Genomic DNA, 16800 nt, shown 5'->3' on the forward strand with positions numbered 1-16800 from the left:
GGCCAGCAGTGGTGGCGGCACGTTCAGGCCCAGTTACTTAGCCGGGTGGCGTGGGGGCAACAGCCCTGCTGTTTGGGGGCTCCATGCACCGTGGCTTCTGCCCGACTTGGGCTCCGTCGTGTGTCTTGGCCCCTCTAGGGGTGACGGCCTTACCGCGTGGCGGCATCGATGCCCTGAGCCGTGTCTGCCAAGCACCCCAGCACCAGTGCTCACGTCAGCACGGGCACTTGTGGGCGGTGGGGGGCCTGTGTCGCTGGCTCTGCTCAGCCCGCTGGCCTGTAATAGAGAGGGCCCCGCCCATGGGTGCTCTGGGCTGAGAGCAGACCTGGCCAAAATTGTCCGCGAGACAGACTCCTGAAACAGACCAGCGCTGGTGGAAACAGGACCTGTCTCGTGATTGGACGGGATGGCGGTCCCGTGATTGTGTTGGTCCCCCTGGGACCCCGCAAAGATGCCACCCGTCTCTTCTCTGGAGCCCAATGACTCAACTTCACGCTCCCCCGAGGAGTTGCCGCAGGCGCGGGGCCGCACACAGAAGGGTAAAACGCATGCGTCCTTCGTACTCTGTGCCGACGAACAGCAGATAGACAGAGACTGAAGTGAGAAACAAACTAGTTGAGCCGTAACATACACATAAGCAGAGTAAAAAGACAAATAGGTGGAGAGAACAAGACCTGCGACTTCTAACAGGGAAGGTGAACATCTCGTAAATAACACATGGAAGGCAGAGCAGAGGCCCGGGGCTGAGAGGAGAAACAGGCAAGACGTGGGAACAGACAGCTCATGGAAAGAGAAACGCAAAAGGGTTTTGATGTGTGAAGACACAGCTCAGACTCCTTAGAACAGAAATGCAAACCGAGAGCACCTCTGGCCATCAGTCCCTCCCCCCCAGGTCCGCGGAAACCCCCTAGCTGACAGGGCGCCGTGGCATTGACTGAACCAGCATCCCACTTCCGAGGACCACCCAGGGACCTGCTGGCAGCAGTGGGGAGCAGTTTGTGCCCTGAGCCGTGCATCATGGCCACACGCCACATGTAGGTGCACGTTCCCCAAACCGCGCTGCGCCCACACGCCGGCTGTCGGGGTGGCATGACTGGAGAGCCCTGTGAGTGGGCCCCAGGACATGCGTGTGGGTGTACTCACTCTGATAGTTTGTAAGTGGTCACCTGGAGGCAAGGAGAGTGGGACCGCTTAGCATAAGCCTCATGACCGCAACCATCCAATGTTCTGTAATATTATAAATTGAATAGAAGCTTCTTAAAATGTCACTTGGAAAGGAAAAGCAAAACGTGTATCAAAAATGATGTAGGGGCACCTGGGTGGCTCAGTCGGTTAAGCGTCCGACTCTTGGTTTTGGCTCAGGTTGTGGTCTCACAGTTCGTGGGATGGAGCCCTGTGTGCTCTGGGCTGGCAGTGCAGAGCCTGCTTGGGATGTCTCTCTCTCTGTCTCTCTCTGTCTGTCTCTGCCCCTCCCTGTCTTTCTGCCCCCACCTTCTCTCAAAATAAATAAACTTAAAAAAAATGGGTGTAAACCAACAAAAAGGATAACCCCTCAGGGAAGAGTTATTTGAGGTAATTAAACCGTGGACATTTGACGCATGCCCCCAGTGGGTTCTGCACCAAGGACGAGACCTACAAAAAAAGCCCTAAACAAGTTGTTTTCTATGATCGTCTTATTGGTAATAACCCTGGTATCATTTTGCACCTGCTGTGTGTGTTTGAGGATAAAGTGGCAGTGTGCTTGCATTTGCATCGTTATGTGTGGACTCTCGTCATGGAGGCTGGGGCACAGCCTGCCCAGGAAGCTGATCCGTGACCCTGTCATCCCAGATGGATTTGGAACTGTCACTCTGAACTCCTAAGGTCTTTAAATGCAGAAAGCTCGTCTCCTCGCTCTGTCACCAAGTCCCCAGAACGAGTGCCAGCAAACACCTCAGTGCTTTCCTGCAGGGGCAGTAGTGCTCCCGGTGGCTCCTCCCCGGTCTGAGCTGTCCCTGAACTGTGCTCCGAGCTGTCCTCCAAGCTGTCCCCGAGCTGTCTCCTGAGCTCTCCACCAAGCTGTCCCTGAGCCATCCCCCGAGCTCTCCCCTGAGCTGTCCCCCAAGCTGCTCCCCTGAGCTGTCCCCTGAGCTCTCCCCTGAGCTGTCCCCCAAGCTGCTCCCCTGAGCTGTCCCCTGAGCTCTCCCCTGAGCTGTCCCCTGAGCTCTCCCCCGAGCTCTCCCCCAAGCCATCCCCCGAGCTGTCCCCCAAGCCATCCCCCGAGCTGTCCCCCAAGCTCTCCCCTGAGCTGTCCCCCGAGCTGTCCCCTGAGCTGTCCCCCAAGCTCTCCCCTGATCTCTCCCCCCAAGCTGTCCCCTGAGCTCTCCCCTAAGCTCTCCCCTGAGCCATCCCCCAAGCTGTCCCCTGAGCTGTCCCCAGGGTCTCCCCCAAGCTGTCCCCTGCCACTGGCCAGAGGGTGGGCTACATGAGCATCTGCAAGGCGATGGCCATGGATTGTCCTCAGTTACGTTGGGTGATGGTAAAGGATCAGATTTGCTGTGGCTGCTGTGACCAGAGAGAAGGGAGGATGACCAGAGCAAACTCCGGAGCAGCCTGTTTCCTTTAGCTTTGTGCTCAGCTTTTGTCATGGGGGCGGGGAGGGGGGGGTACGCCAGGTGCTCTGTGGTCGCTGTGACGAGCCCCAAAGTGCTAGGACCTGGTCAGACATTGGTGTCCACCTTCGTCCTCTCACATGTCCTCCTCCTCCTCCCCCCTTCCCCTCCCCTCCCTTCCCCTCCTCTCCTCTCCTCATCCCCTCCTCTCCTCATCCCCCTCCCCTCCTCCTTTCCCCTCCCGTCCTCCTTTCCCTTCCCCTCCTCCTCCTCCTCCTCCTCCTCCTTTCCCCTTCCCCTCCCCTCCCCCTCCCTTCCCCTTCTCTCCTCATCCCCTCCTTTCCTCACCCCCCTCCCCTCCTCTCCCCAAGAGTTTTTGGGGTATAAACATTCCCCAGCACTGCACATATGAACTTGACCTTGCTCTGCCTGAACTTGATGGACAGTTTGACCTCATATGAACTTTTAGGTTCAAAATAATTGCTCCGCAGAGCTTGACAGGGATGCTTCTGAGCTCCTTCCAGAACGGGAAGCCCTTCCACATTTTCTTGTCAGAATGCTTTAAGTCCCCTGTTGGAGCCCTGCAGTTTTATGACGCTGGGTCTGCGTGTCTGGGGTCCATCTGTCCCAGTCGGCCTTCGTACAAGGTCTTTTCCAAGTCTGTAGAGCCAGTGTCTTAGCACTGTCTTCAGGATTTGAGTCCCTTCCAGTCTGCCCCCCCTTGACCCCTCCTGGGTTGTCATGCCCCTCCCGACCCCTCCTGGGTCGCCATACCCGCCCTTGACCCTATGCTCGCCCTTGTCCCCTCCTGGATCACCTACAGGCTATGGGTCTGGCGTCCGTGGCCTGTAGTGTTTCTTTCTTGTCTTGTTTTTCATGTTTTGCTTTGTGTTCTAGGACAGGGCAAGCAAACTTCCCGTAAAAAGGGACTGGTAGTGCGTATGTTCAGTTTTGTGGCCCAAGAGGGAAAATCAGGGACACGGAGAGGGAACGGATTCCCACAACATCTTCACGGATGAAGTTCAAAGTACGATGATCGTTGAGTACAGTGTTTTTGTGTCACAGCCCTACTGAGAATGGAATTGTTTTGGGGGCTGGTGTGTGTTGTTTAATTGGGGTTCAGCGTTAGCGCCATGGGCACATTGGCCGGACGGTCTACTAGTGGGCTGGTTCCATCCACGCCCTCCCCAGACACCTGCAAGGGGCATGTGTCCATTCTTGTCTCTCTGCAGCATCTGCTAGGTGTTCACTGGCCTGTCTTTCTCATCCAGCAGGCAACCGTGGTATGTGTGGGAGCAGGCCACCTGGCAGGTAGGCACTTCCCAGGGCTTCCTGGAGTTGTGCCTGGGTCGGGGGGTCAGCCCGCATCTGCTCTCATCGGCCAGGTGGGGACCAGGGCCATGAGGTCCTGCTTCGCGGGGGCGGCTTTGAGGAAGAAGGAGAAATCCGAGGTCAGGCAGCATGCGGCCGCAAGTTCCTAAGGAGATAAAGGGACAGTCCAGCCAGGATCGGGTCTCCTTCCAGCCAGGACCAGGTCTTCTTCCAGCCAGTCTGATACGGCAGCCTTCCTGTGCTATGGCACCTTCTCCATCTGGGGTGCACGGGTGGTAACTGAGGCACAGAGTGATCGCCTTGGAGCTTTGGTCTTCTCAGAATCGGGAAGTACTGAACTTTGCCACAGTCTAAATGGAATCACAGGCATTGGCCACTTTCATGGGCAAAAGGCTGTTGAAAGTCAGCACGTGGATTGGGTTCATGCTAATAACAAACCTGTTGTAATTGTTGAGTTTGACTGTTGACCAATGAGCATACGTGCTTGCTCTCACCAGACGCTTAGTTGCTAGCCTTCCCTGTCGGCAGGCTGTTCTGGAATGTTCTGTGCAAGGGCCTTCACCGGCAGCTCACGAGCTTCCGCTTTTCCACATGAGCGGCTTTGACCCCGAAGACGTTGACGGGAACTTGCTCAGAGACACGCTCTTCAGGGTCACAGTGGGGGCCCCAGCTCAGGAGCCCGGGGGCGGGGGGGGGAGCCTGAGGGCCAGGAGGCACCCCCCAGCGGTGGAGGGGGGAGCCCTGTGGGCTCTGGGTTTGCTCACTCACTCTTGTTTGTGCTGGTGCAGGATTGCAGTCATGCGGTTCGGTCGAGCCGCGGCCCTGGCTGGAAGCGTGGGGAGGCTGCCCGTGTGCCCTGCTGGACACGCTGAGGCGGTGAGGGTGCGGCTCCGCTCCCGTCTGTCCGTGCCCGCGGCTGTTTTCGGGCTTTGTGGGCACTTAGACATGCTGCCCACTTCTCATGCTGTTGACGGAGCTGAACGGCTTCAGTGGGTTTGCAGAAGGAAGCTGTGGTCTCCATCTTCCTGTTTCTCATACGTGTCTTTCGGGGGGAGGGCTGCCATCCGAGCGTGTTTTCATCACGATCAGGAGTGAGCAGAGGAGGGAGGAGCAAACGGCCAGTGCAGGGAGGAACCAGCGCTCTTCCCAAGTCCCTCCCTAAAGTTCCTCCCTGAAGTCCCTGTTCGGACACACCTGCTGGCCGGCCCGTGTCCCATGGAGAACGAGGTAGGTGTCGGCCCTGTGGGGCTGGAGCCAGCGAGGATGATGGCGTGGGCCTGGGCCGCCCCGGGCCCCCCCACCCCTGCTTTGGGAAGAGGGGAGGAGGGTTCCTGTGGCTTCCGGGTCTGAGAAGTGGTGGCTGGTAGTGGATGGTGAGTGATGCCGTCGTCATAACTCAAGAGGCAGGAGGCCTCAGGTGTCCCGTGTGCAGGGGACGGTGGTCGGCTGGGACCCAGGATCTGAGCTGGAAAGCGAATCAGGGAAAGGATGAAGAGAAAGCACATGTACATGTGTGGCCAGGATCTTGTGGGTGACGCCCGTGGGTGGCCTGCATGTCTGCAGCCATGGGGACCCAGGCCTGCGGGAGGCCCGAGGGCATGGGCTGTGTCCTATTGGCAGGAACTTAGTACTGAAGATGATTTAGAAAGCTTATCTGTTGGGGTTCCCAGCTGGCTCAGTCGGAAGGGTCAGCGGCTCTTGCTGTCGGGGTCGTTAGTTTGAGCCCCACATTGGGGCTGAAAAATAAAATCTTAAAAAAAAAAAAAAGATGAGCAGTGTTGCAGCATAGGTGTGAGATGAAGGTGCTATGTGTGTGTGTCTGGACACTCACCGCAGGGGGTTTCCACTTAGCCGCGTGCGCCTGGGGCAGATGTGAGTCTATTGGGCAGGAGCCACTGACGTGCCCAGCTGGACGGAAGCGTAGCCTCGGGGCCTTCTACCTGACTCCCACTCTGGCTCCAGTGCCTCCTCCAGTGTCGACCACAGCCCCGCATGGCCCCTACCACCGTGCACAGCTGCCCCAGTGCCGGGCACGAACGAGGTACTCATTACACATTTGCTCAGTGCTGAACTTAAGGATGCCATGGCCTTGCACTTGGGGCGGGTTCTGTATCATTAGGTAAAGGATTAAATACAATACGTCCTTGAGAATGCCTGCACCTGCACGGAGGCGCCCCCGTGCTCAGCGCGTCCCCTCCCTTCCGGGGCTGCTGGGGACTTTGTGCAGAGCACACTGAGCTCCGATTGTGCACACGCGGCCAGGTGGTATGTGTTGCCTTACGATTATGTTGCCTTAAGATTAATATAGGTTCCCAGTAGAGACCACTGTCCCCTGGTTCTGTCAGAGATACACAGCAGGCATCATTTTTTATTGTGGATTTAATGCCTGTTCACCTGCTCTGGGCTGACTCCCCTGCCTGACTGCGCCTTCTCGATGTAAGAATTGTGTCATCTACCCATGGGGCCTGCCTGTTGGCCGGTCAGCACAGGCACTGAGTGTTCACCAGCTAGTACTTCCTGCTCTCCCAAGCGCTGAGGTCCTGTGCGGGGTCCCGTGCAGCAGAGGCTGATGGTGTGGGGCTCAGTAGGGGGACGGTGGCCCCTGGGCAGTAGGAGGTGGCTGTCCTGGTTTCCTCTGCCTGCAGGGGCCAGACAGGTGCTGTTTATCGGCCCGCAGAGGGCCTGCCCTGAGAGCGGCCTGCAGGGGGAGGCCCGGGGTCCCTCGCAGCACAGACCGTGTGCGCAGACTAACTCTATGAGCTGTGTCTCAACCTGAAAGTAACACTGCGGGTCACGTGTGATCAGTGCGCCTGGTAATCTGGCCTGGGCTTCGTGGCGAGAAGCTGACCTTGGCAAACCTCTCCTCTCAGAGGTCAGTTCCCGTTGCTCCCAGGTGCCGCAGCTGGTTGTGATCCAGGAGTGTGAGCTCTGCGGGGCTGCCAAGTGGAGGTGGTATGGGGACAGACGTCAGCATCTGTGCAAATTGTAGGTTTCAAGAAGGTTGAGGTTTTTGTGTGCTGCCTCAGTTTTTCCACAGCCCTGGGGTAGTGCACACCTGTCACAGGGCCTGGGAGGTGCTCTGTGTTCAGAAGCCAGTGATCAGGAAGGGCCCTGATGACGAGGGTGTGGGCCAGGGTGGTGGCCACAGTCCAGTGTGGCCCGCCTGGAGTGGGGCTGGTGAGACGCGGTGTTCGCTCTACTAAATTTCCAGGGTTGTTTTCAACTTGAAGTTTACTGTTGGTGTCGGGCCAATTGTGGGTGACTGTTTCCCACCGTTCTCTGTGGGAGTTGCACACAGTGCCCACCTGCTCTGATGCCCCCAGGCTTTTACCCAGAGCACCCCCACTCTCAGCCACTCCCCAAAACTGTGTGGGGCTGGAACCCCCTGGGGTCTGCCCAGACCCCAGGGGCAGGTGGGCTCCTTGGAGATGCTCTGTCTCTTTTCAGTCCGTCACGTGCCTGTGGTGGCCGTGTTCCGGTGACACCAGGCATCTATCTTGTCTCAGCTGAATCACTGGCAGGAGCTGTGCTTGTCCTTACGTAAGACACTTAGTGAGATGGAAGGTTCGAAATACAGATGAGAGTAGAGACAAGTACGTGAAGCTCCGCGTGGACATCATCCAGCTTCCATGGTAGCCCTGTGGGCCTCCTTCCTTATTCCACTCACCCCTGGCAAGAGCGCTGAGGCCTTCCATGGAGGGGGCATGGGGAGTGGGAGGAGAAGGGTGCTCCAGGGCAAGGGGGAGATGCTCCAGGGGAGGAGGAGATGCTCCAGGGCAGGGGGGAGGTGCTCCAGGGTGGGGGATGAGGTGCTCAGGAGAGGAGGAGTTGCTCCAGGGTGTGGGGGAGGTGCTCCCGGGTGTGGAGGAGGTGCTCCAGGGCATGGAGGGGGTGCTCCAGGGGAGGACGAGGTGCTTCAGGGAGGGAGGACGTGCTACAGGGCAGGGAGTAGGTGCTCCAGGGGAGGGGGAGGTGCTCCTGGGTGTGGGGGAGGTGCTTTAGGGCAGGGAAGAGGTGCTCCAGGGCAGGGGGGAGGTGCTCCAGGGCAGGGAGGGGGAGGTACTCCAGGGCAGGGAAGAGGTGCTCCAGGGTAGGAGGAGGTGCTCCAGGGCAGGGAGGGGGTGTTCCAGGGCAGGAAGGAGGTGCTCCAGGGCATGGAGGGGATGCTCCAAGGGAGGAGGAGATGCTCCAGGGGAGGGAGAAGTGCTCCAGGGCAGGGAGGGGGTACTTCAGGGGAGGGGGAGGTGCTCCCGGGGTAGGAGGAGGTGCTCCAGGGCAGGGAGGGAGTGCTCCAAGGCAAGGGGGAGGTGCTCCAGGGAGGGGGTGAGGCTGCGTAGCAGAATGTGCTGGTGGGTGCAGGTGTGCTGAGAGGCACCGAGGCCTTGCCTGCTTTTGCTGGGGGGTGGTCCCTGCCCCTCTTCACCTCTGCCCGCGAGGCTGACGGGCTGGGGAGGAGCCTCATAGCTTCAGAGGTCATGGTGGTGGGATTTGTGTGGGATTTGTCCTACGGCCCTATCCTGTGCATAGGGGACACAGAAGCAAGAGCTTGTGAGGAATGTTCTGTGGTGTCGGCCTCCAGCTATTTCCGTGAGTGTGGGTCCAGGCTGGGCCTTGGGTCCCGGCTGCCTTCCGGCGCCAGGCCACATAGGCTGGCGAGCTGCCCTCTCAGACTGATGGGACGCTGCTTCCCAGTGAGGCTGTGTGTGGGTTTTCTCTGGTTTGCGATCCTTCGGGCTGGCTGGACACAGTGCGCCTCGGTGTCCGTGTGCGGGCGTGCGGCAACTGTGGTGTGACTGTGTGAGCATCTGTGCCCAGGCGTTGAGGGGCTTTCCTGCAGAGTCACAGGGAGGGGACCTCAGGCCTGTTCCTGGGGCTGCCAGGTCAGGCTGACTTGTTGGCCGCACCCCCTTGCTCATGCTCTGTGGGTTGACTTTGGTTGTAGGGTTGGGCTCCAGAGGAGACCCCGATCGGTGTGTGGGTCGCCCCGTGCTGGTCAGCACCCGGGGTCAGCGAGGCCCTGGACGAGGGAAGGGAACGCAGAGTGCACGTGTCGAAAAGAGGCGGGTAGGCATGGGGCTGTTGTGCTGCAGCCTTTGTGAGGCCATGACACCTGCTCGGGGTCCTGGGGTGAAGTGACCTGCTGGTGTCAGGGGGTTGGGTGGCACTACACCCCTGTCTTCTGAGGGGCCCCCTTCCCGTTCTCTTCTTAGCCATGAGGTCACTTGCCTGGACAATGGGCCCTTGTCCTTCTGGGTGTCTGTGAGTGGGTAAGGGACGGGCCTGCGTGCACCTGCGTGTCTGTGATGGATGAGGGATGGCCCCCCTGTGCACCTGCGTGTCTGTGAGTGGGTGAGGGACGGGCCCCCACCCCGGTGCGCACTGGCCCTCGGCCTGTGCATTCCAGGCCCACGAGGGTGGCCCCTATGCGTGGGGACCGTGCTTGGTGGCTTCAGCTTGTTAGCTGTGGGGGCAACACAAAGCCTTCAGGAATAACGAACTCTAATCCTTGCCATTTCTGCCCGCAGCCCGGGATTGTGTCGCCGTTTAAACGAGTATTCCTAAAAGGTGAAAAGAGTAGAGATAAGAAAGCCCATGAGAAGGTGACAGAGAGGCGCCCTCTGCACACTGTGGCTCTGTCCCTGCCTGAGCGCGTGGAGCCTGACAGACTGCTGAGCGACTACATCGAGAAGGAGGTGAAGGTAAGTCCAGCCACAGGACGTGCTGCCCAGCGCTCACGCCACGCTGCTCTGCCCGCTGTCCCGTCTCGGTGGCCTGTGGGGACTGTGCCCACGCTCCAGCCTCCTGCCTTCTGGCCCCATTTCCGGCTCTTTCCACCGGAGCAGCCTCCTCCTTTCTCTCGAGGGCGGGCGGGCATGCGTGTTCTGTGTGTCATGGTCACGGCCTGAACCTTGTCAAATCCCATGCTCGCTGGGTGGACACGAGCCAGAGGGGGGCCGCGGCCTCAAGGTCAGGGAGGTGTGGAGGGGGCTCCTCCAGGACCATGGCCCCCGTGCTCAGAGAGGGAGCACGGTGTGCGGAGGGGATACATGGCGGTCCAGCCTGACCCCCAGGTCAGAAACGCCTTGGGCCAACGTGTGTCCCTAGAGGGGGTTCCACTCTGGCCGGGCCATCAGGTGACCAGGGAGATGGGCGGTGTCCCAGGCAGACACATGGGATTGGGGAGGCTCAGACGTGGGGACGCCTGGCATGGAGGAGGGTTTGGGCGACCCAGAGTGAAGACGGGGAGTCAAGCCAGCCTATGCACAGAGTGGAAGGTGCATCCCCGCGGCCTGCTGTCTGCGTGCTGACCCGGTTACCGCCCCGCCGCCCATGCACGGCTTCTGTCAGGGGCTCTGAGGTTCGTATACATTTGAGGAAAGGTGACCTCAAGATGGAGCCTGAGACAGGCACAAGCAAACGTGGATGTGACAGCAGCCGTGCAGGACACAGTGGGAAAGTGGAATGTTCTGGAAGAGGTAAGAGGAGATACTGCGAACTGTGAGGCGACAGGATCCACTTTTAAATAAAGGGCTGAAGACCAGAGCCTTTGGGACAAAAGGATGTCAGTGTGTGTTTTGTGGATGAAAATCAGGAGAGGCACTGGGAAAGAATAATGGGAAGATGAAGAGATAGGAAGTTTGTCAACAGGAGACGGAAAGGGAGCCAGAGGAGATGAGAGGTCGGTCCAGGAGGCCCATCAGGTGTGGAGGAGGAGAGGTGGCCTCCGGACCGTGAGGTGGGACCTGTGCCAGCCGCCAGTGTGACCTCGCGGGACACGGGCCCCCGTTGGGAGGGGACACAGTGTGAGGGTGGAGATGTGGGCCCAGAGCCTAGGCTCCAGCCCAGGCAGGAGCCCAGACCCCCGTGAGAGTGTGTGGACTGGCCGCGGCAGCACTGGGACAAGGGACAGGCTGGTTTTGTGTGGTTGCAGGAAGAACTGGGAAGAGTCGGAGCCACGTGAGGAGGGCAGAACAGGTGCTGGGGAAGGTGGCCTGCGTTAAACCACAGAGTAAGGTTGGGGATTTCTGCTGCACGTCCTTGTCCCTCTTACCATGACGACTGAAGTCCTGGGCGTCATCCGTGCAGTGACAGTGAGAAAGCTCTGCAAGGTTGGCAGAGGGCAGAGCCCCAGGGGCCTGTGGGCCCGACAGGAGGCCCCTGGTATCTCTCTCTCCACCTGTATCCCAGGCTTGGAGCCAAAGAGGCTGGCAACCCAGAGACACCCACAGGTGTGGACACACCCCAACAGAAGCCGCTCCCTCTGGCCTGAAGACCAGGAAGGCGATGGTCTAGCAGGACAGACAATGTCTAAGAACAAACATGGTGGGAAAGCCTGAGGCCCCAGCTCTGCCCCGCCACCGAACAAGGGTGAATGGGGGCCTGTGCCCTCCCTGGGAACAGGGACTTTCGCCCCCAATGAACCTGGGGGACACTAGGGTGTCTGGGGGCCCTGGGGGAGCCGGAGCGTCCTTCATTGCCCAGTGGGAAAGAGGAGTGCCCTGGATGGCCGCTGTGGGACCAGAGCACACTTCCCAGTGTGGGTGTCGTTAGAGTCCTGGAGGGGGCGCCGAGAAGCTGTTTGGGGCAAAAGACAAACCTAGAGATTTGAGAAGCCAAGCACAGCACGAGTGGTTCACACCCACACGTCATCAGGGAACTTCTGATGAGCAGGGACGGGGAGGACCACGTTGTCCACAGGGAGAACGGAGGACAGCAGCCACGGGGCCCAGGGTCAAGGTGGAAAAGATGGCGGCCAGCAGGTGGACTGCCTCCTTGAGCCCCGCCACATGTAGCAGGAGGACAGGGTGGTTTGAATTGCGCTGTACCTAGTGACTATGCTCAGTGGCCCATCCAGAACCTTCCATCCAGAAGCCTCCAGGCCCCCGTGCTCTCCCTGGAGTGCTCTCTCCGGCGTTTGGAGAATCGACACCAGTTCCACACGGTGTCTCCCGGGAAGAATGAAGGGGACAGCTTCCTTTGTGAAGGGATGAGGGGCTGGCTCAGTTTTCCAAGGGAGCCACAGCCCAAGCCCGCACCTGTATGTACGAAATGTCACTTGGAATGGGCAGGGCCGGCTGACACGAACCTGTCCCTGGGCCACATGCCAGGGCTGACTTGGCTCCCTCGCGGGACGGCGCCTTTCGGGATCACAGAGTCTGCCGCCGTGATGAGGACTGCTGTGTGCTGGCATGTTCCCGGGTACTTGAGCCAAGCTAGAGCCTCCACCTTCCGTCAGCTGCATGTGGGCATCGTGAGGCCATAGGGTGAGCTAAGGGGAGCCCCGCGCGTCTATGGGGTCCCAGGGCTCTGCGGTAAGACCGTGATCGTGCTTGGGCATGGGATGTGTTTGCCCAAAGAGCAGCTGCCAGCTGGTGCCGAGCTGGGCTCAGCTCTCACAGAGAGTCTGTCCGGTTCACTTGTGCGGGCCACGGCCATAGCCACGTACCAGGCACCAGTGGTTTTGCAGGAGCTGGGCACAAGGCGGGGCCCAGTATCTTGGAGCCATGTAGGGCCTGGAGGGCAGCACTTCTCTGCTTTTGCGAGTGGCAGCGACCTGTTCTTGCTTTGGTACTGTGGCCAGGGACAGCTGTGGGATGAATTCCAGGGGCTTCCGCGCGGCCGTTTGTGTGCCAGCAGCTCCTGCTTGCCCGTGGCACAGGGGACGTGGGTCTGGACCCTGAGGTCGCGCCCTGTGCTCACCTGGGCCCGGCCCCTGTGCGGTGTCCCAGACTTGCCTTTCCAAACCTGTGAAGGGTTTCCTGTTCCCCAGGGTGCCCCGGGGTGCCCAGGGGTGCGGCGAGTCTGCCTGTACTGTGGGCGCCTTCTCCTGGGACTGCGTCTGCTCTGGCCCCGCTTCTGGTCTGGAAGCGGCTCACACCCTCTGTGTGGTCCGTGTCTGTGTGCTGTGCGTGTGCGCTAGGTGGTGCCCCGGCTTTACATCCCCGGCTGCTTGGTGCTGTCTGACTCTGCTCCCTGAGTCCCGTCGTCCCCTCGCTCCAGGGTGTCTTATGCGGTCACCTGCACCTTCACGGAGCCCCTCATGGTGCCACTGCCTCCATTCCAGCGCACCTTCCAAAGCTGGGTGTCCACCTGGCCCTCCCAAGGGGCGGGGATAGCAGCAGCCTGGGGGTCCCTCTTACACGGGGGGCCCTGGCCACCACAGCCATGGTGCAATGTCCCCTGCATTGAGTGCGGCCCTCACTCTTGCTGAGCCGCTGACAGCTGGACCAGTGGCGTTTGTGCCGTGGGGAGAGGCCCATAGCCCGTCAGCGTTCAGTCTCCAGACGTGTTCTGTTGAGATCTGATTGAGGCCAGACCCTGGGGAGGGTGAAGGGTCGTGAAACGTGCCCATCCCATTTGAGGCCTGAGTATCGTTGCCCAGCAAGGGGTGTGTACATGCCTGTGTGTGCATGTGTGTTGGGGGGGGGGGGCGGGGGTTGTCTGTCTTCCGACAAGTGGGGATGGGCCACTTCAGCAGGCCTGGGGCATCGAGAAGACATTTAGGTCCCCACGTGCACCTCCCTGTGTCCCCCTCCCCGTGTGAAAGCCCTGCCCTCCCGCCAGGCCGGCCCCGCCTGCCATGGGGTATCGCTGATCGAGTCCTGCACGGGGTGGACGTCATCAAGAGGCCAGCCTGGGGTCAGCTTCAAATGGACTTGCATGTGTCCCGTCGGCAGGGAGTTTTGGAAGCACCTTCCATGTCTGGAGCGTGAGCTTGCCAGCACACCGCTGTGGTCCCCGTGAGGGTGGTGGGAAGGCAGTGGGGTCAGCGGTGCCCGACACAGCCTGGCTCTATCATCTTGCCCCTCGCTGGTGCCAGGCCACCGGGCACATGACTGCCAGTCAGACGTCCCCTCGGTCTGTCATGCTTCATCATCTTGGCCCTGCTGTGGTGGTACCCTGGGCGTGCTGTGGGTGTGGGCCAGCTGCCAGGCCTGCAGGGGTGGCCAGGGACCTTGCAGGACCTTGGGAAGGGTGTGGTGAGAACTGGCCAGGCCACCCTGTTTCACCAAGACCCACTCGACCGCGAAGAAGATCTCGAATGAGGACTCACCTATGAAGGAAGTAGACTTCTCTTTGGAGATCCGCTGGCCTGAGTCTGAAGCTTGGTGGCGCTAAGAGGAAGGGAGGATATGGGCGGCGTTGTCCCCGCCCCCCTCTCCCCCCCCCCCGCCGCTCCCCCCCCCCCCCCCGCCGCCCCCCGCGGCTGCAGGGAAGCAGGGCAGTCCCCGCAATATCCCGCACACGCGGAACTGGGACACGTTCACTTCAGCCAAGCACTGAAGCTAGGAGTGCTAGTTAACACCCAGTATCATGTTGATGGTGATTTGAGACATTTCTAGCAAATGAAGTGAGTAAAGTTAATGTGGTCATTTTTTATCCTGGTAAAACATACACGACAAAATTTGTCACATTAACCACGTTTGAGTGTGTGTTTTGGTGGCACAAAGGACACTCACGTTTATGTGCAGCCCCTGCCACCATCTGTGTGCGGAACGTTCTCATCTCCCCAAACTGAAGCTCCGTCCCCGTGGAACCCCAGCTTCCCGGCCCCTGGCACCCCCCATTCTGCTGTGGGACCTCTGACACGTGGAACCTTGCAGTGTGTGTCCCTCCGTGTCTGGCTCGGTCCACCCGGCGCCACGTCCCCCAGTTGTGGCTGTGTTGTTGGAGGTGTCAGAGTCTCTCCTCATGGCTGGGTGCATGCCGGCGTGTATACGCACATTTTACTTATTACCCCTCATCCAGCAGGGCGGTGGGTGGTGTCCGTCTTGTCTGACCGTTGTGAATAGCGCTGGTGTGAACACGGGGCAAATGTCTGCTCAAGTCTCTGCTGTGGCTCCGTTGTGTTAAAATGCACATAACGAAGTCTGCCACCTCAGCCGTCTATGAGCACACAGTTCAGAGGATTGAGTACATCCACGCCGCTCCACAGCTGCCACCACCGTCCGGCTCCGTCACTCTGTCCTCTCGTAAACCTGAAGCTGTCCCCGCACAGCACCTCCCCGCTCCCCTGCCCCAGCCCCAGGGAGCCCCCATTGTGTCTTCTGTCTCTGTGGTTCTGACCGCTCCGAGTGCCTCATCTAAGTGGCATCACACAGCGTTTGTTTTTTTTTGTGACTGGCTTATGTCACCTGGCGTAGTGTCCTCACAGTCCACCCTGCACCTTATGGCACGATTTCCTTCCGTGTTTTGTTTTCTTTTGTTGTTGTTTATTTATTTTTGAGAGAGAGAGAGAGAGAGAGAGCATGATCAGGGGAGGGGCAGAGAGAGAGGGGGGCAGAGAATCCCAAGCAGGCCCTGCGCTGTCAGCACAGAGTCTGACACAGGGCTCGAACTCACGAAACCCTGAGATGATGACCTGAGCCAAAAACGAGTTGGATGCTAACTGACCGAGCCCCCAGGTGTCCCGGGGTGCACCTTCCTTCTTAGGCTAACTCACTTTCCATTGTGTGGATAGAGTCCGTGTTGCTTCCAGCCTGAAGCTCTGTGGTTCATGCTGCTGTGGACGTGGGTGTGCGTATCTTTTTGAGATCCTGCTCTCCAGTCTTGTGGGTGTAGACCCGGGAGTGGAATACTGTGATTTGATTTTTCATTTCTTGAGGAGCCAACACACAGTTTTCCCCAGCAGCCACACCATTTCCCACCAACAGTGCACAGGGCTCCAGTCCTGCACGTCCTTGCCAGCACAGCATTGTTTTGTTTTGTTTTTAAATTTTTTTAAATGTTTGTTTATTTTTGAGAGACAGAGCACGAGCGGGGGAGGGGCAGAGAGAGGAGGCAGAATCCAAAGCAGGCTCCAGGCTTGGAGCTGTCAGCACAGAGCCCGATGCGGGGCTCGAACTCACGAACCGTGAGATCATGACCTGAGCCGAAGTCGGACCCTTAACCGGCTGAGTCGCCTGGTCTCCACTAAAACATTTTAGAACGAGTGTGTGTCTCCCTGCAGAGCTGCCTGGCACCTGCGGACAGCTGTTGAAAGCAGCTTTTCTGAAGTTTAGTCCGCTCGACTTGCACCTGCTGCTGTGTGCGGTGTGCATTTCCACCAGTTTCCTCCTCGAGGGGAGGTGAGCAGGTGATTGCCTGGCATAGCCCTGGGCAGACCAGCCTGAGCCTCCGTGTTTATCTTGCTCGTGCTCAGTGACTCCGTGTTTACCTTGCTCGCGCTCGGTGATCTTCAGAGTAACCTACCTGCTCAGTTCCCCAGTCGGAGAGGGTTCTGCATATAAACACAGTTTGATTTTTTCTTTCCCAGTCTGTACCTCTAATTTCCTTTTCTTGTCTCGTTGCCTTAGCTAGGACTTCCAATACAGCGTTGAAAAGCAGTGGTGAGAGGGGACATCCGTGTCTTTTTCCTGTTGTAAGTGATGTTCAAGCACGTCACCATTAGTTATGATGATAGCTGTAGGGTTTTTGTTCATGCTGTGTATCAGGTTGAGGAAGTTTCTTTCTGTTCCTCCTTTGGTGAGTGTTTTTGTCACGAATGGGTGTTGGATGTTGCCAAAGGTTTTTTCTGTGTCTGTTGATATGATCATATGATTTTCTGTTTTAGTCTGTTGATGTGTGATGGATTACATTAATTTATTTCTGAATTTGGAATCAGCCTTGCCTACCTTGGATAAATGCCACCTAGTCATTGTGCGTAATTATCTTTATACCTTGTTGGATTCAATTTGCTAATATTTTATTGAGGATTTTTGCATTTATGTTTATGAGAAATACTGATGTGTAGTTTTTCTTTTCTTGTAGGATCTTTGATTTTGATACTAGGGTAATGCCACCTCATAGAATGGGTTAGGAAATGTTTTCTCTGGTTTTATATTCCAGAAGAGATTATAGAGTGTTGGTATCATTTCTTCCTTCAGCGTGTGCTAGG

General features: G+C 58.4%; 1 protein-coding gene across 3 annotated transcripts in view; it reads left to right on the forward strand.

Annotated features, from left to right (window-relative positions):
• Positions 1–16800, forward strand: part of CCM2 (CCM2 scaffold protein) — a 41540-nt gene that overhangs the window by 12516 nt on the left and 12224 nt on the right. For 2 of the 3 annotated variants that reach the window (XM_042962986.1, XM_042962997.1), the window contains exon 2: positions 9449–9622. In XM_042962986.1, coding sequence (XP_042818920.1) covers positions 9449–9622 — 174 coding nt within the window. Of the gene's footprint in view, positions 1–4673; positions 5151–9448; positions 9623–16800 lie in introns of those variants that run through there. The other variant, XM_042962992.1, reaches the window with a different exon arrangement.

This window comes from Panthera tigris, chromosome A2, assembly GCF_018350195.1.
Source record: "Panthera tigris isolate Pti1 chromosome A2, P.tigris_Pti1_mat1.1, whole genome shotgun sequence".
NCBI lineage: Eukaryota > Metazoa > Chordata > Mammalia > Carnivora > Felidae > Panthera > Panthera tigris.